Here is a 26227-nt window from a genome sequence, read left to right as displayed (position 1 = left end):
TCATATATTTCAGACCTCAGGCAATATGTTTGCTTATAAATGCGAATGTTTCAGAGTTATGTCAATTATATTATGTCAATCTATTTGAGAACCATAACTTTTCACGGATGTGGATATTGAATTTATAGTGGATTACACCAGCTACATAGATGCCATGAATTAGGGACTGGGTCTCACCTCACAAGCCTGACGGTAAGTCAAGGAAATTCATAAAAATTGTCAATACAGCTGCTATTGAGGGCAATGTGAATAGGGAAAATGTGCTAAACATGAAAACTGTTTTAATATATTTATGTCAGAATTTAAAAAAAAAACCAAACAAAACACGGTCCCTTCAGTGAGGTTTTTAATTTTTAAAACATTAATATATAGTTTATCATCCCCGATTCGCTTTCTAATGTCTGTAGCGGAAACTTTGAAACGTTCACTCCAGTCGGTCAGATTAGCAGGTAACGCCGGAAGTTGCGCCAAAGGCGCGAATACTATCAACAAAGATCACAATTTATATATCTAAACTATTGCGATTAAATTGTCTTAAAATGTATGTCAGTTAGTTAAACCCATATCTCGGGACTGTTGGTTGGACTGTTGGTTTAAGATAACATGAGCAGTGGTAGTTTGTGGATGTTTTTATGTTGTAACTGAGCTACATGCAGGTTTGAACGTTAGCTCGCAAGTTTATGTTGCGCAGCTAACATAAAGTCAGTGTACGCTTTCTAAAAAGTGACAGCAGACTTCACAAGCTTACTCGCTGACAAGCCGCACTAAGGTAAAACTAGCTTCATATGACTAATCGGAGTTTATACTGATTCCCGTCGGAATACACAGACTGTCTTTACTGGCGCTCTTGAGCTCTTCTATTAAAGGTAAGTAACTAGTAAGTTATTATTTTAAGCTAATAGCAGGCCAGTGTTGACTGTATGGCGGTGCTTAGTCATAACTTAATCTTTGTAGGTGATCATTTTTTATTTAGATGCTACTGCTAAGGCCAGCCACAGCCATTATAATAAATGCCAGGTCTTGTGCTGGTACAGGGTCACCATGTCTAAGGCAGAAAAAGAAGCCTTCATTGTGAAGTTTGTGGAAAGTGAAGGATCAAAAAAAGACTGTGCTGCCAAAGCTTATGAGGTAAGCTCTACTGCCTGGTCCAGTCTTTCTTTTAGTGTTTACTGTCTCTTTGTTTTACAAATTGGTAATCATGTTTGTCTCCGGTTTATTCAGGCCATTTTGGAGCTGCAGTCTGAAAAATATTTGAACACCATCACAGAAGATGATGTTTTGCACATGGATAAGAAGGACAAGTCTCTGTTTGTGTTCACCAGTTTTACATCTCCAGCCTTTCTTCACTGCAAGAAGGTTGAACTCTACTCTTTTAAACAGTGAAATGTCACTCCTGAGGCTCTATCAGAGATTGACTCTTGTTTTTTTATTTCTTGTGCAGCTTGGTTGCAGAATAGTGAGTCCACTGGTGGTGTTGTACTGCCTGCAGCAACAGCGTTGTGTCCCCAAAGCAGAGAAGCCTGTCTATAACATGGCCATGGCTGATGTCACCATTTGCTGCACCAGTATGGACAGAGCAATACGGGTAAGAAATCTGCTATATACATTTTAATAAAATATGAAGCACTGTGACATGTTTATGTCCATACCTTCTCTCACACTCCAGGAAGAGCTGATGGCTCTGGTGCAGCTCATGGGTGGATGGGCCTATTCGGATCTAAACGTATCTGTTACACACCTGATTGCAGAAGAGGTGGGCAGTAAAAAGTACCTGGTAGCAGCCAGCCTCAGTAAACCCATCCTGTTGCCTACGTGGGTTAAAGCCTGCTGGAAGAAATCACAGGATAGGTATGTACTGTGATTTACATGGCTACATCTATTAAATACATGAAGACTTGTGTTTCCTGTTTGATACAAATTCACATTTTAAATCACTGTACATTTACAAAAACATGAATGGTGTCTCTGTACTCCTTTTCCAGTCTTTTCAGATATACAGACCTGCCCTTAGAGGACTACCTTTGCCCTGTGCTGCGTGGCTGTAGTGTTTGTGTGACAGGTCTGTCCAGCACAGAGCGCAAAGAAGTACAAAGACTTTGTGAGCAGCATGGGGCCAACTACACCGGTCAGCTCAAAATGAATGAGTGTACACACCTCATTGTTAATGAACCAACAGGTAAGTCACCAGTATTTAAAAAAAAAAAAAAAAAAAATGATGTAATGCCATCATTTGTGCGTCATTGATTGTCATCGATCGTACTTGGTTGTAGGTCAGAAGTACGAGTGTGCTCGGAAGTGGAATGTGTATTGCGTGTCTTTGCACTGGCTCTTTGACAGCATAGAGAAGGGCTACTGTCAAGATGAGAGCAGGTACACTGTGGAGCGCAATGCTTCAAAAACCACTCGACCACACACTTCCACACCTACTGGTACCAGTAAGAAGGACGGTGAGTCGCATTTGATAAGACGATAAAGGTTTACCACTGTTTGTCTTTAATGATTGAAGAGTTATGTTTTTCATCTCCAGAGGGTCCGTCACTGTTGGGCTTGAGCAACATTTCTGTGAACACTAGCAGGACAATAAACGACACGGCTCTCACCAATAACAGCACTGTCAGCCACCTGGAAGCTCCAGACCCCATAGAGAGTCTGGATCTTACCGTGTGCCCTGCTGATGATTTATTGGATGGCTGTAAGGTAAGTAGATGGTCTGCAGTTTTCTTTTTATATAGATTTTATGTATTTCCTCTTTCAATTCTGTAGTAGGAGTTAGTTGAGTCTATAAATGATAAACTTGAGGCTTTCTGTCATTTTGTGTTAAATGTCACACAGCTGTATCTGTGTGGCCTGCCAGGGAATAAACTGGAGAAGTTACGGCGTCTTGTAAATGCTGCAGGAGGTCTGCGCTTCAACCAACCCAGTGAGGAGCTCTCTCATGTGGTCATGGGCGAGCTGGACCAGGACCTCAATAATTTTCTTTCCAAAGCAACTCACAGGTCTGAACTACAGAGATTTAATAACCTTCATGATATTTATATCCTCTGCATTAATACAATAACTTGGAGATTCTAATGTTTCCTTTCATACCAAAATATGTTTGCTTGGACTGCATGATAATTTAGACTAAAGGCTATTACACACTGAAAAATGTGGGGTGAAACCAAAACCATTGGGCCAAAACAGGAAACAAGACCCACCAACAATCTTGGTCCAAAGTTTAGATCATCCAGTGACATTCCATGGTCTGGTTTTTAAGCTATAATTTGTATTTACTGCATATGCAAGCATGTGTAGGTATTTCCCTTTTTAAATTTGTTCTTAACATTTTTTTTAAATCTCCCTCAATGTGACTCATGTCTTCTGCCAGATGCAGACTACGTTGATGTGATATGTCCACTAGGTTTATCCAATTCTCAACAGAATTCAGCAACAGGGAGAATTGCGTGCTTTGATCCAGGAGTCAAAGCTGGATCGTGGCTGCTTTTTGCCCACTTTAATATCCTTTCTGCATGTATTAAAACAGCAGCTTTATAGTAAAAAAGTCCAGATGCAAATGGGTCCATCACCCACTGACTCATTATGATACAAAAAGTAAGTCAAAGTAACCATTGAAGAGCTAAAAATCTTATATTAAACAAGAATCTGAAACATTTGTCTTTAAAATAGTCGGTCGTCTCAGCTCTTAAACACAGAATGTTGGGGGAAAAAAGAGTCTTGATGCATGCTCCATCATCCAGGTAAAATATAAACTTAAAAAAAAAAGTTTATATTTTATCTGTCTAACATTTCCACACACACTTTTTCAATATAGTCTTTAAATCTTTCCCCCATAAAGATGACATTTAATGAGCTTCCCTGTACCCTTAATGACAAGTTTTGTCAGCATAGGTCAATAAAAATTTGATGACCATTAGAACAGGGTCTTAAATCTTCAACTACATCCCAGCTTTTTGGATGTCAGCATTCTCAAAAAAAATTAAAAGCACAAATATGAAAAAAAGGCAAGGATTAAGACATAATATGGTTAATATATAACTTATGTTCTCTCTGTAATTCACAGGCCCCATGTAGTAACAGTAAAGTGGCTAATAGAAAGCTTGTCAAAGGGCACTCTGCTCCCAGAAGCCAGCTACCTCCACCCTGACTGTCTGCCTCCTGCTCCAGCTGATGTAGTGGTGCCGGGTTACCACACTCCCAAATCCCGGATCTCAACTGGTCCACCTGCTGGCAGCCCGAGCACTCCGGGGGGAAAGAAAGCAGACGAGGATCTACTGTCACAGTACATGGATGATGACCCTACAGTGAGTAAGTATCTGTTGCTGTCGGTGTTTGTATGGGAACAAGAGTCTGTATAAGGCAGCTGAATAAATAAGATTCAGACTTGGGTTAGTTTTACATATTGGTACAGCTGCTCATATCCTTTTGTGTTCCAGTTGATATGCCGCCTCCACCACCAGCAGAGAGTAAAAGCAGGAAGTCCATTAGTACAACTGCAGAGCCCCAACCTGAATCCTGGGTACCAAACCACACTAATGGGACAGAATCCACCCTGCAGGAAGCCAGCGAGGCAGGACTGTTTTTCGGGAAACGTTTCCTTCTTGTGGGGTTTGGTACGGAGGCCGAGGCACAGCTCTCTCTGCTGGTGACAGAACATGGAGGCAAAGTGCTGATGGGCCGCTCCCGGGTTGTAGCAGACTATGCTGTGGTCCCTCTCTTGGGGTGCTCAGTGGAGGCCACAGTGGAAGAGGTGGTCACTGATACCTGGCTGGTAAGTTTGTTAACAGTGCTCCGTGTTGTGAGAGTGCCTTATGCTTTTGATTTACTTATTTCTCTCATTAAACCTCAGGTCATGTGTGTGGAGAAGGAGTGTGTCCTGCAGCTGTCCTCCCACCCTTTGTTCACTCCTGTCCCAGTGATGGACGGACAGTTTCCTCTCAAAGATTGCGTCCTGTCTGTCAGCCAGTTCACCGGAGCAGAGAGGGAGTCTTTGGTGGAGCTTGCCAAGCACCTTGGAGCCGAGTATGACTACCTTACATGCACCAGTCGTTATGTTTAGGCATAATATCCATAAACATTAATTACTGCAGGAATATTTGATTAAACTTTTAAATTAGCTGGTATTTGCATTTATTATTATGCATGAACACTCAATATGAAGGCAGTTGCTTTGTGTTCAGAGCAGTAATGAGGATGAATTTCTGTCTTCTGTACATTTTTCTATCTGTATGTGCTTCTGAGCAGTAGGATGATACAGCTGTTTAATAAAAGAAGAAGCAGCCCTGGCCTGTGTGCATTGCTGTAACTTAAATTCACTTTCTCTGCTGCATACTTTATAACCAGTCCTGCTGCTCATTAGGAGATATGTGTGTTAAATCTTTAAATTTGTTTTGTGTCTCCTTGCTGCAGCGTCCAGGATTATTTTGTGCGGCTGGCCAACCAGAAGAAAGGCATGCTGGCCAGCACTCATCTGGTGCTGCAGAGCCCCGAGGGCACAAAGTACCAGGCAGCAAAGAAGTGGGGGCTTCCTGCTGTTACCATGCACTGGATACTAGAGTCTGCTCGAACTGGGAAGAGAGCAGAGGAGGGAAGATTTTTAGTTGATCTGCCATCCTCACCAGGTTAGATAACTAACTTTGCTAGATCTGTTTTATGATCTGTAATTCTTAACACACGATTAGAGTTATAAATTACATTAAATTAAACCGTATGATTGAGTTTGGCTGGAGTTTTAAGAGGCATTCATTTGTAGCACCGGTTTGACCTGATTGCTAATGACTACCACCAGAGATTTTCCTGGCTAGGGATGGGTCTTTATAAGAACGATAGTTTAGTTTTTATTGGTTTTTAATTTTAGTTTAGTTTTAGTTCCAGTTCGCTTAATTTATTAAATTCATTATGTTATTAAATGTAATTGTAGACTCAAGTTTGTCTAGTGTGTCATTGCTTCTTAATGAGACTGGCTGTTTTTATTTTGTTCCTCCACAGAGAGGGATGAAGAGAGTTTTGTAGGTGGTTCGCAGAAACAGATTATGCCTCCACCGGCTCGTTCCTCTCCAAAAATCCCTTTGTTGGGTCCCCGGAGCGGTAAGGCTGTCACTCCTCTGGATTTAGGCCGCTTTCAGAGCAAAGTGTTCCGATCTGTTTTGGATGAGATGAAGCCCAAAGAGGACATCAGCACCCCAAAACAAAACCAGGAGGGTGGCAGAAGGAACCCACTACAGAACGAGGCCTCCCTGCAGCTGGACACCCCTTCTCGTTTCCTCAACCGAGACCAGCTCTTCAGACCCTCTTTTAATGTCAAGGTTGGGATTCACTGAGCAGCTTACACTTGGCATGTCATGTTTGCTGATATTTGATTAATGTTTCTCTAAATATGTGTATTTATATTATTAAGGATGCACTTGGAGCTATGGAAACTCCGGGTGGGGCATCAAAACCAGGGAAGAGGATTGAGACTCCACTCACTGATGTCATCAACAGGAACCTGAAAGTAGCGCTGGCTAATAGCACCCGCAATAATGTCTCAGAGATGCAAGCAGTCTCTGCCAGTCCCCAACTTGCAAAGACAGCTGAGAAGGAGGTAAACACTAGTACTGCTATACAAATGTGTTAGAGCCTGGTGGTTACAGAGCCACAGCACATCTTAGCGATTATCAGTGTTAGATTGAAGTACACACAGGTCTTTATTTCCCAGTCACAAACATAACAACTCAAAAGAAAGACCGACAAAAACAATATGGTGTTTGCGTGTTAGAGTCCACGAAAAGAAGCCGGGCCCCTGAATGGTGTTGTGATCTGCGTGGGAAAGAAACTGAGCAAAATGCAGAGTGAACTAAACGCCATCGCTGCCTCGCTTGGAGCCGACTTCAGGTTTGTAAACTTTACTTAAGAGATTTTCATTTTATTTCATTTTTTTTAACCTTTTAAATCCTGCTTCTATCTGTCGCCACTCTCCCTCTATTTCAAGCTAAGCATGCTTTCCCAGTGTCAGCATTTTAAAACCACAGAATGAGAATTAATGTTTGGTTTTACCTGTTTGTTCTTATTTTTTCATCATATGACTTTTAGAAATGACAGTTTTTCACTTTGATTTCCTTCAAGTCTGAGCAATAAATCAATTCCATAAACTGGGCTTACATAAGGATTAAGGCCAAAGTCCAAGTATACTGCTTCTAAATCATCATGACACCTGCACAAAGAATGGGTGAAATGTTTTGCTTACTGATCACTAATTATCAAAAAGTACCCCATCAATGTTGTAAGAAAGTCCTGGAAAGTAACACTTTATCAATTGATTTTATTTTTTGCAAATATGATGCAAACAGTACAAACATATGTTTGCTAACTTCTTTTCAGGTGGGCTTGTGACGATACAGTAACACACTACATTTACCAGGGCCGTGTGGGGGACAACACCCGGGAATACAGAGGAGTGAAGGAGAGAGGGCTCCATGTGATCTCCCAGTACTGGTTGCAGGCGGTGGGTTTCCCAGTAGTGTAAACATCAGTGTTTTCTCACTGATTTCTAATAATTTGTGACAGCTGATTAAGTCAGCTGTGTGAAAGTGATGCTGTGTTCGTGTTATTTGAAGTGATAAAAGGTAGTGTAAAACACACAGTACACTGTTGAAGCCCATCCCAGTATTTAGTGGGTAAGAGGCAGGCATCAGCTGATCTGCAGAAAATTAACACACACACATGTTAGGAAACAATTCAGTCTTTAGTTTATTTCAACCTGAGCACATAAACCATGCCTATAAAAGGATTAAGGCCAAGGTTCAAGCCACATGCTTCCGTTTCCTTTGCTTAAACAAGCATTTAGAGAAATTACATCTTCATAAAGATTCACAAAGCCGCATTAAGATGCAATTGATTTCATTTGGGTATTATTTGTATTCTCCTGCAACATTTCACCCGGGGGAAGCAATTAGCATCTCATCAACAAAAGCAGAATACTAAATGAAAAATAGCTTTGATGTGTAAATTCAGAGGCAGCGTCGTTTCAGTGGTGTGTCTCCTCATAATTGTTTTGTTTAGTTAAGTTTTGGTGTGTAGATAAATACTGTGTGCAGTAACGTATCTGTTTTCGTCCTGCGCAGTGCGCTGATGAGCAAAGGCACGTCCCGGAGTCTCTCTATCCTTTCACCTACAACCCTAAGATGAGTTTAAACCTGAGCCAGGTGCCCAGCAACTCTCAGAGGTCACCACCTTTAACACGAACACAACGCAAAGACATCAGGGAGACAAAGGAAGACGAGGTGGGTCGTTCTCAGGAAAATCAGGATGTATTGTTCAATTAATGCTGGGATGTCTCAATTATCTTTCTTTTCCTGTTTAATTGATCTTTAGTTTTCTTTGTCGCAGTTTGTGCACAATCCCACACAAGAAGCTGCAACCCAACGCCGTGTGAGTGATGGAAGCACAGACCAAGAAGAGATGAATGATAGCACAGAAAGGAGGGGTGAGCGTCTTTTCTGTTGCTGGTAATTAACTCCACTGAGCTTCTGCATGTACTTGAAACGAGTCTAAGACTCTCAAGGCTCACCACTAATCTGCAAATCTGTCCATAACTTCTGGAGTAATCCTGACAAACCAAGCCTGTCACAGAAGTAAAAGGTCTTCAGTATACATGGTTGTATATGAGGTTTACATATTTTTTGCTCTCCTGATATTTTAGAAACGCTAGAGATGAGAGAGAACCTGCAAAGACAACTGCAGGAGATCATGTCAGCCACTAAACTGACGACAGGGAGGCGTACCTCAGTCAGGCTCGCTAGGATGGGATCCGGAGGGGCAGACTCGGGCCCACACACACCCGAAGGGAGCAGAGTTGGACGGAGCGGTAACAGACGGACTCTAGAAGCTCTGAGGTATGAAAGAAGCTGCTTATGTTAAAACTAAAAGGAGCTTGAATCTCGAAGGAATCTGGCAGCAGCTCAGGGCGTTTTGCAGAGTCCACTATAAAAAATTTAAAGTGCTTTTTTATTTGGTTTTAAAAAAAAGTGGAAGGTGCTGTATGTATGTTTGGGTACAGAGCTGTGGTGACAGCAGAAGAAATAGTAAATATCATGATTTTACCTACAGAACTATGTTAGCAGTAGGGGCGCGTTGAGCTTTGAAAAGTCCTTTTGTGTTAAACTTAGGATCTAAACCATATAAATACCATAGATGGTATTTTTTTGGCTTCACCTAGATGACTGCTCTGTTGTGATTTCAGGGTTCCTCGAGAAGCGGCTATGGACATGAACACAGAGCCATCCCAGAGTGAACAGATAGTCTGGGATGACCCCACAGCCAGAGAAGAGAGGGCCAAGCTCGCTGATAATTTACAGTGGCCTGGAAGCCCATCGCAGCACTCTGAGCCCCTCGCTCCTCCTCCAACTGCAGACAGCGGACCACAGCTAAGGGACTCCATGACGGACTCAGAGCTGGTAGAGATGGGTAAGAAATGAGGATCCATCTGCACCAACTGTTTGAAAGCGTACAATGGGCTAAATTAATGCGTAGAGGGGTTTACAGGTACCTGGACGGATAAACAAGATTTTGAACTGTGAATCATGAAAATGAAAGGTCTAATCTTTGGAAGGATGTAGAGATACGGTGAAGAAGTGGTGCATCTTAGTATAGAGCTCTCAAGTTAGTCTCAGGTCTATTTAAAGTCTGTGTATGCATATAATAGGGAAACACTGTTTCTGAGATGTTGGTAACATTTCACCGTTGTCGCTCCCGCAGCTGCTTGTGACGTCATTGAGCAGCACATGAACAAGAAAGTCCTGACGCCTCCTCCCGAGGAGCCAGAGAATGACGTCCTCACTCCTAAAGCTCCCAGCATTGCCTTTCCTCTCGCCAACCCCGCAGTAGCACCGGAACCACAGGTGAAGGGTTCGAAATTTGTACTGACAACAACACGTGAAGCTTTAATCTGGTCTAAATGAAATTTAATTGCTCAGCATTGTGTAACACTTCTCTGCACTTTCCTGCGTTACGCAAACGGCTGCATGCTTGTGCTTATTCAGTTATATAATGAACTGATCATTTGTACTGCGCAGTGTACAATCTGTACGTCTCTTTCAAGCAAAGTACTAGTGCTAAAAGGTGGTTTATTTTTCTCAGGAGAAGAAGAAGGAAGAAAAACAGCCACCCAGATTTCAGCTGTCCTCCCTCAGCCCCCAGGAGCGCATTGATTACAGTCACCTCATAGAGCAGCTTGGTGAGTCTCCCATCTAATTAGCAATCTAACGCTGTTTCATCGTGCTGCAGTAAAAAAGGCAGCACATCACAGGCTGGAAGTCAGAGGAGCTAATCCCTGATGACTATAACTGAGGATCTGCCTGCAGGATATGGAAGTAGTTCCTCCAGCACTGTTTCCTCTGTCAAAAAAAGCATGAATCAGATCTTCACCGGTCTTGACAAGTTATATCATTATTAAAACTTTCACACTGTATTTCTGCCTCAGCGCATCTTACTAGCTTAATAGCTTGACAGCCGTTCATCTGCTAGGCTTTAAACGTGGTGGGTGTATTGCTGGGAACTGAAATAAGTGCAGTGTTGAGTTTGAGGTTGTTAGAATAAACGGTTGTCATATATTGAATAAAAGTTTACTCCGTTACCAGCATTTCCCCTACAAGGACTGCTACCTGTGTGAGGAAGTGACAAACACACCCCTGCACAAACAGACGTGTTTGTTTGTCTCTGTGAGGTCATTTACTAACAGTAAAGCATTCTCAGTCCTCTTACACATGAGTTTAATCTTCACCAATTATTGGCAAACCGTAATCCAAACCTAAACCTGTTTCAACCAAACAAAAAGTTGCATTCAACCAATGTCTGCTACACTGATAATGTTGCATTTATCATCAGCCATAAATGCTGAAAAACCAGTCTGTTTCCACCGTTTTTGAGTTGCACATCTTCTCTTTCCATCCTGTAGAATATGAAAATACTCACTGGGGTCAGCGATCACATGTGAGGCGTCGTGGAAAATTTAACAATAACCTGCAACACACCCAGTGAGCTTGATTTGAAGTGGGTTTAATAAACACATTGCAATGTGGAGAGAGCATCCCAGTGAAACACCAGGACCATCTCTGAATTGTGGCCACCGCCCTAACATCTTATATACAGACACACAAAGAACATTCCACGAACTCTTACATGTTGGCCCCTCTCACGGGGGGCTATACCTTCTCCCTCACAGAGAGAATTATGACCTTGTTTTCTGCTTAGCCGTCACCTAAAGATTTACATCCCTGATAAGCAGGAGTCGTCCCACTATCTGTTTAACGTCTCCCATTACAATGGCCTCACTGTGTTAACTTTCCACATGCATGTAAACTAGTGACAGGAGTGCTCTTACTATAGTAAAGTGAGAAAGTGATATTACTATAACTAATGTAATATGATTAAATATGTGATTAATATATGAGAAAAGAAATCTGCCACCACAGAGGTCATGGAAAATGTGCTGTGATCCAACCTTTCGAGCTCCAAACCAGTTTACCAGTTTAAAATAGGTGCACAGGTGGTGACTATATCCATGGTGCTGGAAACATGTTATCAGAGGGTCTGATAGAGTCAGTGGATTAGGATAAACTTCATATTTATATTGCATTTTCATGCCATTCAGTTATCAGTGTTGTAGCCATAATCCCTGCACAGGCCAAGTGTACCGTGTGTGTAGTTTTCTATCTCTGTCTGTTGCTGTAGGTGGTGTAGTCTTGGATAAGCAGTCTTTTGACCCCAGCTGCACACACATCATCGTCGGGACACCCCTGCGTAATGAGAAGTACCTGGCAGCGATGGCAGCGGGGAAATGGATCCTGCACCGCTCGTACCTGGAGGCGTGCCGCTCTGTGGGACTCTTCATTCAGGTCAGAATCCGAAGAGCAATCTTTGCCACAAGTAAATATGATAGAAAGTCTGGGAATGTGGAATATAAGCGCTCGGATAACACCAATACCTTCAAGCAGAGTCCTTCATGCAAGTATCACCACACAGCCGTCATCTTAGGCTGTTATTTTAGACTAGACAAGGAACGGGTCACTTCTAATAAAAACCACACAAAAGGTTTTCTTGACTTTTCCCCAAAAATCTCCAAATCTGTGATCTAGGAGGAGGAGTTTGAGTGGGGCAATAGCTCCATCCTTGACGCATTGCCCTCCATCACCTCCCAACAAAAGAGACTAGCGTTAGCCGCCATGCGCTGGAGAAAAAGCCTGCAGGGACACTCTGAACACGAGGTACGACCAGGCTCATACACACAATAAAAACCACGGCTCTGAGGCATTTTGTGTTCTATAAACAGGCATTTGTATTTTTCAGGGCGCCTTCAGTGGATGGACAGTCATGCTGAACATCGACCAGAGCAGAGAATCGGGATTCAGGCGGTTGCTGCAGTCTGGCGGGGCGAAGGTTTCTCAGTGCTTTTCTTTTATGAGACACATCCAGCAGTATGAGGTCTTTAGCCAAGATAGATTAGCATCATAAAAGTGTCTTAAAACAGCAACAGCTTCAGCAGGTTGATATTTATTTTCTGAAGAATTGTGTTGTTTGCGGGTTTACGTTTGTCTCAAACACAGCAAACACACAGTCTGTCATTTCTCTGCAGGTCCTTCCTGGTCCCTCCCCATCCCTGTACAAAGAGGCCACACATCTTTTTGCAGACTTCAGTCGACTCAAACCCGGAGACTTCAGAGTTGATGTTTCAGAGGCTACCTCACAAGGAGTCACATGCCTGAAGCCAGAATACATTGCAGACTATCTCATGCAGGTTAGCATTTATATATTCTCTTATGTCAGCTGAGTCTGATGCTCAATTTCTCACTTGAAAGACGTTTGATGTCTTCCATGTTGCAGCCCACACAAAATTGAATGTTAAAGATGGATTTTTTAGCAACGGCCTTTTTTCCCATCTTTGCTTAAGGAGCCAACACCACCCATCGAGCTGTACCACCTGACTGAAGCTCCCTCTGAAGAAGCTCCAGGCACACCGTCACGTAAACGTAAAGCAGCAGCAGAGACCTCCAGGCTGAAAAAGAGCCGTGTGAACTGAAGTTAAATATTTTCAACAATGTGAAAATGATTGTAAAAAAACCCCTATTTTTTATGACCTGTATGAAAATAAAATAAATGTAGCACCTGTATTGTAATACTGCATTTTTCATAGAGCGCCCTGGAGCTGCTGCTTGCACCCTGAGACTTGGCTTGTGATGGTTGAGTTAATGAACGTCTGCAGAAAATGTTGAGTCACGTTTTGTAATTGCACGCGATGCTACTCTCTGGCCTGTAGAGGGCAGTAGTGTGTCATTGCATGCCTCAGGTCTGATTTCTCAGCAGCAGAATGTAAACTTAAGTCTCCCAAGTGCTGTTTTAACATTTATATATTTAATAACTTTACTTATTGTTTAGGGGTTTTTGGGGGGGGTTAACCAAGCCTTGTATGATTTTTTTTTTTTTTCAAATGTCCTGTTATAAGTGTGTGTTGTTAACTTTCTTTTGCAAAATAAAACCTGCCTGCGTATTTATTGAGAAATCATCCTGCGTAAGGCAGCTTATTAACTTTGACCAAATTTGTCAGAGACTCTAATTGACATGTGTCTTGCCCTTCACTGGTTATAGCCCATTTGCATCATCTGTCGATCCCCCCTCCAGTCTAGTAAACACCAGATTTTGTTTACTCTGTTCATGTAGGCCTCTGGTACACTGATGTGTTGCTTCATACCAGCGTGCCAGCTCAGGTTCGAGGCCTCGGTTCTCTCTCATAAGATGGTTAAGTGGTTTAACCTCGTAATAGATGGACCAGCTGACCGCCTCCCCACAGATTCAGTATTTAGAAGTGTGGGATTAGAGGAGGAATCCTGACAGGGAATGTGGAGGGAAACATGACTCAGATCCCAGAGGGCAGCTTAAGGTCACTCACAAAGTTTGGCAAGTTTCAAATTTTACAACCAACTTATTTTAAAATTTTAATGGTAACAACCAAACCGTATTTAATTAAACTGCATATTATAGGGCAAAGGACCTGTTCTTGCACACCGCACATACCTGTGAGCTGTGAACAAGTCCACCCTTGAATTGTGGATTGTTAAAGTTACTTATTTTTAAAGGTGTGAAAATGTATTTCTGAAAGAAAAAAAAATAGTGGAGATGGAGTCTGCAGTCTTGTGTTCCCTAGTGAGAGCCACTGAACTGCAATAAACTTACATTTTAAACTGTGATACAGTTTTTCCTACAGGAAAGGCAAGGGTTAAATTATCGTATAACTTATATTGCTGTTAACTTTATGCCAGCATAACCAATAGCATAGTCAGAAAATGCGACTCAAATATCAGGTATATGGAAGATGAAGACTGCCAAAATAAAATAAAAACCCTAAATAATAAAAGAATGACAAAGCTAAATTATAATGTATGAGGAAGGCATGTATAATGTAGCTTTGCACTGATGTTTAACAACTAATAACATAATTTAATAAAAAAAAGTTTTAAAAAACATGATAATGATAAACATAATCTGGCAAAAGAGCAAAAAAAAAAGGAGATAAAGCAACCCCCACTCCGAAAAAAAAATTTAATATAGAAGCGGATAAATTATGTAATGCTTACATCTTTTTATTTAATGTTGTATTTTCATATTTTGAGTCTTAAATTTGTTTTGTGAACATACAAGCTGGAGATAAATGCCAGTGGAAGTGGAAATTTTGGGTTATTATTTCAAAATTTCAAGATTTTTGAGAGATTAACACGAACTTTTAACCTACTACTACCTACTACCTATGAAAAAAAAAAAACAATCAGCGTGGGAACAAGCTTCCATAGCCCTCAATAGGTGGAGAGCCACTATAAGTCCTGCACTGAATCACACTTTCAGCAGTGATGGGAAACATTTCAGTGCTTATTTATTAGTTTTTATGTGTTGTATCAATTTATATCAAATTAATAGTTAGTTATGGTTTAATTAACTAAATGTTCTCACAGAGCTAAATCACGCCTGTAATGTACTTATTTTATCTGTCTGTAAACAACAAAATCATTAAAAAGCAATGTTTGCTCTAAGTCTATTAAATCAGTAATGAAGGCAGGATTTTAAGTGTTTCTTTCTCTCTTTTACACTTTGTTCAGGAGTTAACGCATCGTTTCTTAAACCACTGCAGCTCATAAAAATCCCGGAGCTCTGCAGCTGAACACGACAACGATATTAATATTCACAGGTCCCGATCCAGGAAGTGTGGATGTCTGAAACAGTTTTCCATCAACAGGTGTCCCACAGAGGTGGACTAACGTCCCACTTTGCTGACTGGCAATTGGCCAAGAGTTCAGCTTCACTGACGTTTCACTGCGTCACGCGGTCCTCTTTCTATAAGCTAACTTTAGGGGTTTCGTGTTGGGACGGGGGATTTCAGCGCGACCCTGCGACCAGGGAGGAAAACTCTGCAGCAGTCCTCATTAAAATTCCCCGTCCGTACGCTCACCACGAGAACCTCCTGTGGTGGGTGGCACCGGCGTCCTGCGCGCCTCTTAATTGCGCATCAAGTATTAAGGGGAGATCACGGATCACAGTTCCATTACCCGTGGCCGCGGATTACGCTGCCTTGAGGCTGGGAGGGGGTCGCTTCACGTCCCGCTATTTACGGCGTTGGGGCTGAGAGAGGAAAGGTGGACGCAGAGGGGTCCAGAGGTCCAGCGAAGGGTGGCGCCCTGCGCATGTTGTAGTCCAGCGCCTGGACGCACAGTGCCGCTTCCCAGGGGCCGGGGGACCCACAGCGACACGGTCGGCTCCTGCAGTCCGCTGCCTGGGCTCCACTGGCTTCTCGCTGCAGCTCATGATTCGGACATTTCTGTGCGGGGACTGGCAACATGTGCGCCCGGATGGTGTGAAGTGTGACACGGCGGCTTTTGGGTTGCATTTCACTCGGATACGCCGAGCAGGCTGCCCGACGTTACGGCGCACCTTGTGCAGTAGGTAAGTCGGCTACATCTTCATCCCTGTACTTCAGATTACAGACATCACCCTCCAGCTACTCTGCGCATCCGGCGTGTTTTATTGATCGCTCTTACCTCCGCTTATTGATTATGTTAAACGTCCGATTTGTTGAAATCTGCTCAGGGTTTCCGGGCAGTTATGAGCAGCCGTGACAGACACGAAGGTCTGGGCTTCAAATCACTGTCAGTGCTGCAGAACATGTCACTGCAAGATATCCTCATTCATGCCCTATCAGCTCAGAGCATCAATAATGCACTGCACGATGTGAATATTGATATCAAGGGAAATGCCACGTCACAAGTTGAGCTCGTTTTGCTTTCTGGAAGAATCATCATGTAATTGAGGAATAGTTTTTATTTTTTTATTTTTTTATTCAGTGTGATCTTAACCTTAAGAGGCTTGAAAATCCTCTTAAATGAATGAACATTGCCACCTAATAAAACATCCTTCAAGGGTTTCACTGGACTTTTGGTGACACTTAGTTCTTGAAGAGAGTACAGATTGATTTGTCCAGTTTTTTTTCTTGGATAAAGTTTGTGATGACAATAAAAGCCATGAGTCTTCCAGTCTGATCATCTCTGTCCCGAGTGCTTTATTTGTCAGGTAACATGGGCAGAAACAAAGGAGATAATAGAAGAAACTCTCTTAAAATGCCATAGTGCCAAGAACAAACTGCATCACCAAATACCCCATTAGAGTGTGGAGGTTCAGCTTTGTTCAAGAACAGTGGGTTCGTATAGAGAACAATTTAAAGTGTGTGCTAATTGAACCTGCCGGCCACTCTCCCCATTGTAACGGGAATGTTTGGTTGCTCGTCCTCCACAGAAACCCCCCACTCCTTTGTTCTGGGGGGACAATCCTCCAGTGCCATGTGTGCAATGGTTTGGGGGGGAGGGAGCAGGGTCAGCAGGGGTATTGACATCTGCGGCTGACAGCTTCCTCGGAGCGAGCTGACATGCTGTGATACCATGAATGGGTATTAGAAAACATATGAGCAAAGCACTTAACACTAATGAGGACATTTATTCTTTGTCCACGATGCTTGGGCACCAGTTTTACGTAATACTGCTGTTTTTGTCATTTGTCTAATGTAACTAGAAGTAAGGACAGTTATTCGTGTCACATGGTCACTCAGTTTAAAGCTTGGCTTCAATTAGCATCAAGAGTTCAGAGACCTTTTATTCCTCAGCATTTTTGGACTTAATTAACTGATTGATTGTAGTTAGAGGTTGATGTTAAAACAACTTCACGTTTTAGTCACAGTATCCCAAATCTAGTGCTCAAACTGGGCAATTAATTGATCTGTTAACCTGCATATAACCTGAATTATTAGTACAGCATTGTAGTAGATCAACTGTTTGTTGTTTTGAGCAATTTGGGGAACAGTTGTTTAGATATTTGAGCTTTCTTCTTTTTTTCTTTTTGCCTCGTATTGTCAGGTCTTATAATATTAGAAGTGATCACTGTTGCGAATTGAATTGAGTAAGTGCCTTAAATCTGCATTATTTCTGTTGGCCAATAGAGTGGCGACTACTCTGGTTACAAAAAGCAGTCATTGTTTAGAAGTTTACAGGAAAATTCCTCTGGTATTCACTTGATCAAGACCTCAGGAAACACCTTTCCAGTGAGTTTATGCTATCACAAGTTTGACATCTTATTTAACACAACAGGATATACTTTCTTTTTAAAGTAAAATAGATGATTATTCAACGTACGGTTTTAGGGTTTGAGTAATTCTTATGCTAATATTGCACTGAGTTTGCTCTGTTCTTGGCTGTTCTTGGCTAGGAGGTGATATAGACTTAAAATTATATCCAGGTATGTAAAGGAAATAATGATTTTTATGGTTATGTGGGGAAAAGGACTGAAGGGTGTTTTATCAATGGAGTTATAGTTGCAAACAAATTAAAGTACATTTTCCATTCTTTTACAATGAGCTACTGTGATTGATGATAGACTACTTAGTAAGTGTGAGTCTATCAAGGTACCAGCAGCAGCATTGTAGTGCAGTAGTAGTGACACAGCATAAGTTTAACAGTAACTAAAGTAGCTTAACCTTGTACATAATGAGGAGATGCACAATATTATCACATAATAAAACAGAAAAAAAGGGAATAGTAAACGTATGGCATCGCTACGTTGTTGATGTTGTCATATGACCCCTTTATCAATGGTCATCAAAGATGACAATGATATAGCACAGCCCTGTTTCTCAGTCTGTATCTTTACTCAGAAGACAAAATAGTTATGGCCTGATTGGGGCTCTAAAATCAGAGCCTACAATGGGTAATGTCACAGTACATCTTTTATGTACAGTCTTTGCTAAAACACCAAATATTGAGAAGTAAATTTAGCCATTTTCCCATCTGTTCTCTGTTTTTACTCTATGTCATTCATGTTTCTGTCACATGCGACTGCTCAAAGGTAGAAAGCCTCCAGAAACTTGTTTAAATACATAAACTGCAAACAATAGGTTACATGACAGGTTACCGCCCACAAATCCCGCCACTTCTTTCTGATCCCTGTATTACTATGAAGGTCAAAGTGTCGGTCATTTCAACGCCTTTCCACTCCTATCTACTGTCAACTTTAGAAAGAATTTGCAGTGGCCAGGAGCTGAACAGAATCCACAGCTGCTTTCTTATTAGAAATGTCAGGAAAAGCCAACATTAACACCGAAAAACAACCAGAAAATATTAGCAATCACATCCAGAGCTGCACACAAATTTATCAGGCAGTTTCCTGGGAAAGGGACATCTGGTTTCTGACTCTTGCAAACTGAAGTCAAACTGATGGGAACGTTTTAAGGGAATGTGGCTATGACGGTGTGAGCTGGTCCTGTACTTGTAAGCAGGCGTCTCTCATGACTGGTAGAGAATGGTACACTATGAGTTGGAATGCAGCCCTCATGGGCCCCCTCATGCTGCACATTATGTGTTCTAAATGGACTTTGCACCTTCCTCCAGTCTGACAAAACAGCAAGTGGCCAAAACAGGATTTTACCTTAGCAAAGGAAGGAAAGCCAGCCAGCTTGCGCCTGTGTTTCTTTTCCTGTGTTCTCTAAATGCCATCCAGTATTAACGAAGGCCCCTTAGCTGCTTTGGAAATTACTTTCATTAAACCGAGAGGGGGATTCATAAACAGGAACTGCAGGGGAAGGTGGCACGCTGAAAGAAACCAAAAGCCGCTCTATTCAACCTAGAAGAAAAATAAAGTTTACCCCAGAGCCGGTTATGATCCTATCAGTTAAAGAGTGCTCCCATAGGACCAGAAGGAGACGGGGCTCGAGAAAAACAGCCTGACTTCTAAATAAAAAAAGAAGAAAGGAAAGAAAAAGCGGCTCTCTTTCAGGGTGTTGACATTTGAAATCCAGCATACTGTATACAGTAGTATCAGAACAGGCTCTATTTGCCCACTGGGGGGGTTCAAGATGAATAATATACCATGTGGTGCCTCAGGTAAACAAAGGGTTTCAGTTCTTGGCAGCAGCAGAAGACCCACCTCCCCACAGCAAGCAGAGGTCACAGGAAATTCAAACAGAATGGTAATGAATAACTAACCATTACCATGATTAAAGGGGGGCGATGGGCACGGGGAGATAAGTGCGTGGGGACCGTCCGAGCATGAGGTGTTTACAAGAGGAATTCCTCGCATTCCCCATCTGCAGTCATGCCACTCCAATCTGGACCTCCACCCACTGATCCACTGATGGTCACCCTCCATACCAAGAGGGACCCAAGGGGCGGAAAAGGGTCTATAAGCTCTATCAAAGTTAAAAGCTGCTGCGAATGTGTTGTGTAAGAGGGGTTAATGATTTTTTAGGAGCGTTTGATGGCGTCCGGAGCACTAAAAGCTCCATAAACGAAAAACGACAGAGAGAATAATGCCAAAATCTTTTGTTTTCCACACAGTCAGTCTACTGCAAAATGATGGCGCTTTCAGGGATTTTAGCTTGATCAACTTTGTTTGATAGCTCTGTATGTTTAACATCCCCAACAGCAAACGTGCTATTTTTAGACCAGCTGTCAGATTGGCTCTAGGGATGAAAATGTTGGTCTGTTTTTCAGTCCACAACAGTGCTCAAGACTGAAATATATCCAACACTGTTGTAAGGGTTGTCGTAAAATCTAGTTCAGATATTCATTGTTCTCAGCATGCTAACCACTCTGAAGATGTCCTGATATTTACTCCAGTGTTTCTAGCACCTAATGAATTTTGTCATGTATGTCAAAAAATGCTGTAAAGTGCTGTGTCAGATAATCTGTAATAAATGATGGACGTAGGTTTTGTGTCTTAAAAAATGAAGCCAGTCCTGAACTTGCTTAAATCTCCATTCTTGCAGGGGATAAAAAAATGAAGTCTAATAGTAAAGAAGCCTAAAGGAAAACAATCATTCCTCTCAGCTGATCCGTAAATATTTTCTTTATGAGTTTTATGATCTCAGTTTTTGGTTTTGAGTCCTGCTGAATGCAACATTATATTCATTTTGTAAAAATATGACCTTTTTTAGAGCCACTCCTTAAAGCTAAGAACAGGAAGCTTAGGATACAATTCACGTGGGCTCACCACAATAGGACAATGGAAGAGTGGAAAGGCGTTGCATGGTCTGAAGTGCCTTGATTTCTGCTGTCTCATTCAAATATTATGGTCATAAACAACATGAAAACATGGCTCCATCCTGCCTTGTATCAATGGTTCACATTGCTGGTGGTGTAATGTGTGAGGGATATTTTCTTGGCACACTTTGAGCCCCTTAGTACCACCTGGGGAGTATTGTTGCTCACCATATCTATCCCTTTATGACCACAGTATATCCATCTCCTGGTTTCTTGAACGTGACAATGAGTTCACTGTACTCAAAAGGCCTCCACAGTCACCTGATCTCAGTCCAGTAGAGCACCTTTGGGATGTGGTGGAACAGGAGACTCTCATTATGGAGGTACAGCAGGCAAATCTTCAACATCTGTGTGATGCTTTCATGTCAACATGGAGCAAAATCTCTGAAGAGCATTTGCAGCATGTTTGCAGAATTAAGAAGGTAAAAAGACCCAGTAATAGCAAGGTGTACCTAATAAAGTGGCTGATGAGTTTAGTCTTGTTGGTGTTTCCCCATACTTTGCCACAAAGGTTATTTAATATAGATTTAGTCAATATAAAGTTGTAAGAAATCTAAGAAATGAGGCATATTTGTTTATAAGGATAAGATTGGCCTAACTCTGTTCTTTACTCCTGCAGTCTATACGAGTGTTTTATTTTTTCCACGGTCAAGTTCTTTAAACGACGCAGTTACTCAGCATATTTTGCTCTTACATAATCCTGTTTGAACAGCGTTTGATTTTCTTCGGTACCATCTGAGAGCCTCTTTAATCCAACTGTCTCTCTGTCACATGCAAAATAAACTAGACGCAGAAGAAGGATCCCACTTCGTTAAACCCACATGTGAAAAGTGAAACATCGAGAGGTGCGATCAAGACGCCGAAGGTTTGTGGTTTAGGATCAATCAGCACATTTTTTTAATGCATTTCAGATGACTCGGGCTAATAGGATTATGAGAAGTCCTGGGGGAGCTGCATGTTAGTTACAATACTAGAAGGTGTCAGCCCAGTGATTACCAGGTGTGAGGCTCACCTATGAGGATTAGTCAGAACCTCTAATGGATGGCAGGTTGTGACCACAGATAACAATGAAGCAAATCGCAGCCCTGTCGTTGTGGAAAAGGCTTTTCCATCAGGTTAAAAAAAAAACAGAGGTTCTAGTTTCCTTGGCAACTTCTTGAATCTGAATATGTGCAAAAGCAGCTCTGAACTTCTTGCACCACCAAAAAGCATAAAGATCCTCTGATTTGGAAATTGCTAACCCGTGTCAGTCTGACTTTGAATTTCTTACATTGTGTGTCCTTTGCTTCTTATCTTCACCTCAAAGCTTTTGAGCACGTAATCAGTTAAAAGAAACCTTGTCTACCAGCCAGACTTGTCTGATAGAGGCTGCAGATTAAAGTGGCACCATATGCTTGGGAATGAAGTGCCCCCCCACTGCCATGCTAGAGCTTATTACTGGGCCCCTGTGTCACTGTCAGCAGCTAATTGTTCTTGTGGATTGAGGTGATGAGGGGGAACAACTCCCCTGTCTTGTCCTAAATGCCGGGTCATCTTTACTCTTCTTGCTCTGCAAATCAAAGCATTTCCTTGTCCAAACACACAATATGTGTATTTACAGCCAGCTGCCAGGCCTAGCACTTACACTACCCTTGTTCAAAATGCCTGCATCTAAGCAGAGGGAGCCAGGAAAAGAAAAGCTCCAGAGTATATAAAACCATTGCTTTCTTTCTATGCCCTGACCATGCCCCATATGGCTCATTTCATGGATGCTGGAGAGTCTGATTGAAGGGCTGAAGAGCAGAACTGATGTTCTTTATACACAGTTAGCAAAGTGGGAGCCAAGTCCGGAGCGAGGTCGCATGAGGTAAAAGGAAATATGTAGGAGATAGGAAAATGATTTGTTCGAGTGTAACAGAGTGCACTTTGTGCCACATTGTGCTTCGTGACAAAAGAACAGGAAAGATTTCTTTCCCAAGAAACTCTTAAGGTTATATCAGAGATTTCCACCATTTCATACAAGTACACCAGGGGGTACCCTTACAGCAGCTAAGCAGTATATGAAAACATTAAATCAGCTAATCGTAAAATGTGGACCTTAAAAAGTTTCAGCAGAAATGTTAACAGTTAACGAAAAACAATGGTAAGTAAAAGACAAAGAAATATTAAAATACATGAGTAATACTAGTCAGTACTGTTAAAAAAGTTAATACAGTTCTAACACTGGTAACAGTATATCTGTTATAATTAACTATCAAATGTTTTGGCTATAGATCAGCAAGAGAACAAGGTGGCTACATTTAATGGTTAAGTACATGAAATACACTGTTGTGCAAAAGTCTTGAGCCACCCCTTGTTTCTTTATATACGTGCAGCGATCTATTGAAACATGAAATACAGTCAAAAAGGCAAAAGCAGAGTTTGTACAATTCTAATAAGCCTGAAAGTCAACGTGACCGCCTTCATTCTTCAACACAGCCTGAACTCTTCTAGTCAAGCTTTCTTGTCATTTCTTTATGTAGTTTCAGGAATTGTTCTCCAGACTTCTTGAAGGACATTCAAAGCTCTTCTTTGGATCTCGGCTGTCTTTTGTTCAATTCTCTGTCAGGATGATCCCACACTGCTTCAGTAATCCTAATGACTCGTAGTATTTCATGGTGTTTTTTCTATCCAGGTATGTACATTTTCTTAAGAACATGTCTTTCACAATCTGCCACTTATTCAAGTTTTCAAGTAATTTTTTTTTTCAAATCATCTTCAAAATTACAAAATATACAGTTAAATATTGCTATATGTAGCGATATGATTGGATTATCCCTTGAATCAGGTGCATTTTTCACTTTGACATGATTCACAGGTAAGAATTAAGCAGCTAATCAGACAAAAAAGTATGTAGAAAATGGTCATGTAGAAGGACTGGACTGAAAAAGAGTGGAAAACCATAAAAGACCTTTAAAAAGATTAGGAGAAAGTCTGGCATGTCCTCCTTCCTTTAAAGAAATGAGGGGTGGCTCAAGACTTTTTTACAGTTTTGTACAACTGATGAAAATCAGTAAGAATAACACTGGAATTGGTTTATACAGACAGCTAACAGTTCAAAATTTGAACAAAACTATGACGAGTATGCCTCTGATGTCCTCTTATCCAAAGGTGTCATAGGAGCTGACATTTCATTGTAAGCTAGTCATTAACCACCTCTGGGAGAATGCCTCAAATATGAAAATATCAGCACTTGTCACCCACAATTAGACAGAGAAGCTTATACAGTTTCCTTCCAGTCTCTCCCCCGTCTGCCTCTCTAGGCTCGGAGATTTGTGTCTTCAGGAGGCTAAAAAGCTGCCTGGTAATCTGAGACGGCATTAATAGAGAATGAGATGGAGCGAGGCGACCCCGCAAATTAATTACTATACACAGAGCGGCAAAAAAAAAAAAAAGCTGTCAAGTGACACAGTGGGATTTTGTTTGTTTTGTGTGTGTTTGTTTGTGAATGTGTTTGTGATGCTGGTAACGGTGTCAGGTACATCACCATGGAGACTGTGGCTTTATTGTGTGGGGAGGATGTTGATGCTGGAGCTGACAGCAGACAGCAGCAGCGTTGTAGCAACAGCAAAATCTGACTGGACAGCAACTGGACAGATATCAGTTTTGTTTTTTTAATAAACAAGGCCGGTTTAAAAAATTGATGTGAGCCTTGTCCGTCTTTCACATTTCCACCCCGACAAATTGAAGTCCCGGGACCGCTCGCCCACAAGATCCATGTTCACACCCAGATTATCTCATATACAGAATAGCAGTGCAGTGAATGAAAGGCAGCACGAACACAATGAAACTGCCGCTAAAGCTGCTGGAACGACTCCCCTCCTCTCATCCCCTCTGCTCCCTCGCAAAAGAGGAGAGTGAGGGTGTCCTTTGGGGAGAAGGGATGACTTGACGTTTTGAGTTTGTCAGAAGCCGCAAATAAATTGGACTCACTGGTCGCTCCACGGGCTGTTTGGGCTGTAAACACACTGCAGCTCGATATGTCAAACATGCTGTAGTAACTGCAGTTCTTTTTCTGCTCCCTTTCAGCGCTGTAATGAGAGTTTATGCATCTGCTGCTGCTGTAATAACCATATTTTTGCATTCGAACCCCTGTGTGTTGCAAACATCTAATCCATTAACAGTAAGTTAATTGTATAGTACTGTATTGTATAGTCTTCTGCACTGAGTGTGGATGCTAACTGCTAGTGAATGCGCAATGGGATTTTATTTGAACTGAGTTGCACAGACATAACTAAAAAACAACAAAAATAACCATATAAACAATTATTTATATGTACTGATATATATGTATAGAGAGAGACAGGTTTAGACCAGTATTTGGCTCCTTCATTTTCATAGTATTTTTACATGACTGTTTCATTTCCAAACATCTGAGGCTCTATGATGTCTCCCATCGATTAATGAAGTGCTGGTCCGGGTGTTGACGATGACAATTTTAATGAAAATTTGTTAGCCAATGAGCAAACCCTGTTTTTCTCCTTCTCTATAGAGATATAGCAGCACAGAAGTTTAAGATGCAATTTTAAAAGGTAAAATTAAAATAAATATTAAATCAGTATGTTATGAGCACACATCCCAAATCCTCTCTAAGTACTTGTGGGAGCATTTTGAAGTAGGAAGAGTTTATCTCAGGTCCCGCCCACTTTGCGCCGCCAGCAGTTATTTGCCCCGTTGTTGAATGCCATTAGTTTTCTACAGTCTCCGGTCGCTCCGTCGCTGTGGATCGCTTCCAGGGTGGATGCTGCTTTGACGTCTCCGGTGGGGACAGAGACAGCATGTTTTATGTAGTAGGACTTTAAACTAGTGAAATGAGCCCAGGAAGTCAGGAAAGTGTTTGCTGAGGTCAAAGAGCAAGGGCCCGAGAGTCATTTTCTCATAGACAGCCCGAGTTCTTTTTTGCAACCAATTAATTGGCCATTTAAAAAAATGCATGCTAAATCCACTCACACAGGCTTCTCCTTTCAGACCAGGAAGATGCAGCATCTTTTATACACAGTCTATGGTCCTAGCCCTCCTCTGAAATGCGATGCTAAAGTTATATTACAAGCATCAAAATTATAGAACAACCAGCAGCTATGTTGGCACCAAGTCCTGCAGCTGTAGCAATTCTCAACATCATCCCTGGGCTTCCTGTGTGTGAATATTGAAGCATTTGATGGCTGAAGCTTCCTTGCATCTTTGCACTGCTGAACATAGTTGGTCAGCTGCCCGTTTGTAGCTTCATGTCACTGACTTTATCGAAAATGATTTGAAGCCATTCTGCATTGGTAGTGTGAAGTGAATATTTTCTGTATCCGCAAGAATGCGAGGGTCGTGATTGGACTCGTGGACGCCTGCAAGCTCTTCAGCTTTTTGTGACAACGCAGTTATACTAAGTAGCACGCTAAGGAGCATAGCAAGAACAAGGTATTATAACAAGAACAACAAAGCACCTGTGGTTTTTGCAGCTGTGTGTGTGCACAGCATAATCCCAACCTTAGAATGTAACTGGCTCACGTGTCAAGTAATTCAGTTCCCTCAGGCCTTCCAGGTTATAAAAGCTGGACCATTTCTCTGCCTCCTCTCCTTCCACCTGGGTTTAATTTTTTGTGTTTGCGCTCCAAAGCACA

General features: G+C 41.8%; 2 protein-coding genes across 4 annotated transcripts in view; both read left to right on the top strand.

Moving 5' to 3' along the window:
- Nucleotides 1-428: 428 nt before the first annotated feature.
- Nucleotides 429-23359, top strand: topbp1 (DNA topoisomerase II binding protein 1). Its single transcript, XM_085172155.1, has 28 exons — nt 429-866; nt 1035-1128; nt 1222-1356; nt 1442-1585; nt 1667-1848; nt 1983-2176; nt 2271-2447; nt 2528-2697; nt 2833-2996; nt 4061-4305; nt 4434-4768; nt 4847-5019; nt 5407-5618; nt 5986-6302; nt 6395-6580; nt 6755-6870; nt 7357-7480; nt 8100-8258; nt 8365-8461; nt 8678-8870; nt 9218-9441; nt 9733-9875; nt 10114-10210; nt 11707-11870; nt 12111-12239; nt 12322-12411; nt 12608-12769; nt 12923-23359. Exons 2-28 carry the CDS (start codon nt 1042-1044, stop codon nt 13049-13051), a joined length of 4548 nt encoding a protein of 1515 aa, XP_085028281.1. The 5' UTR covers nt 429-866; nt 1035-1041; the 3' UTR covers nt 13052-23359.
- The window catches only part of tmem108 (transmembrane protein 108), a 55892-nt gene continuing 45497 nt past the window's right edge, over nt 15833-26227 (top strand). For all 3 annotated transcript variants that reach the window (XM_085172167.1, XM_085172169.1, XM_085172170.1), the window contains exon 1: nt 15833-15960. The gene's annotated coding sequence lies outside the window, so the exon portion shown is untranslated. The remainder of the gene's footprint in view (nt 15961-26227) is intronic.

The sequence above is a fragment of the Neolamprologus multifasciatus genome, chromosome 9 (assembly GCF_963576455.1).
Source record: "Neolamprologus multifasciatus chromosome 9, fNeoMul1.2, whole genome shotgun sequence".
Classification (NCBI taxonomy): Eukaryota; Metazoa; Chordata; class Actinopteri; order Cichliformes; family Cichlidae; genus Neolamprologus; species Neolamprologus multifasciatus.
Note: the sequence above shows the minus strand (reverse complement) of the source record. Positions and strands in the feature narration are given on the sequence as shown.

Excerpts from the sequence above, each read along its gene's own strand:
- topbp1 (XM_085172155.1), top strand. The coding sequence starts at position 1,042 with ATGTCTAAGGCAGAAAAAGAAGCCTTCATTGTGAAGTTTGTGGAAAGT. Across the intron at positions 2,997-4,060 it reads CTTTCCAAAGCAACTCACAG|GCCCCATGTAGTAACAGTAA; the intron begins GTCTGAACTACA and ends TGTAATTCACAG. Across the intron at positions 6,303-6,394 it reads GACCCTCTTTTAATGTCAAG|GATGCACTTGGAGCTATGGA; the intron begins GTTGGGATTCAC and ends TATATTATTAAG.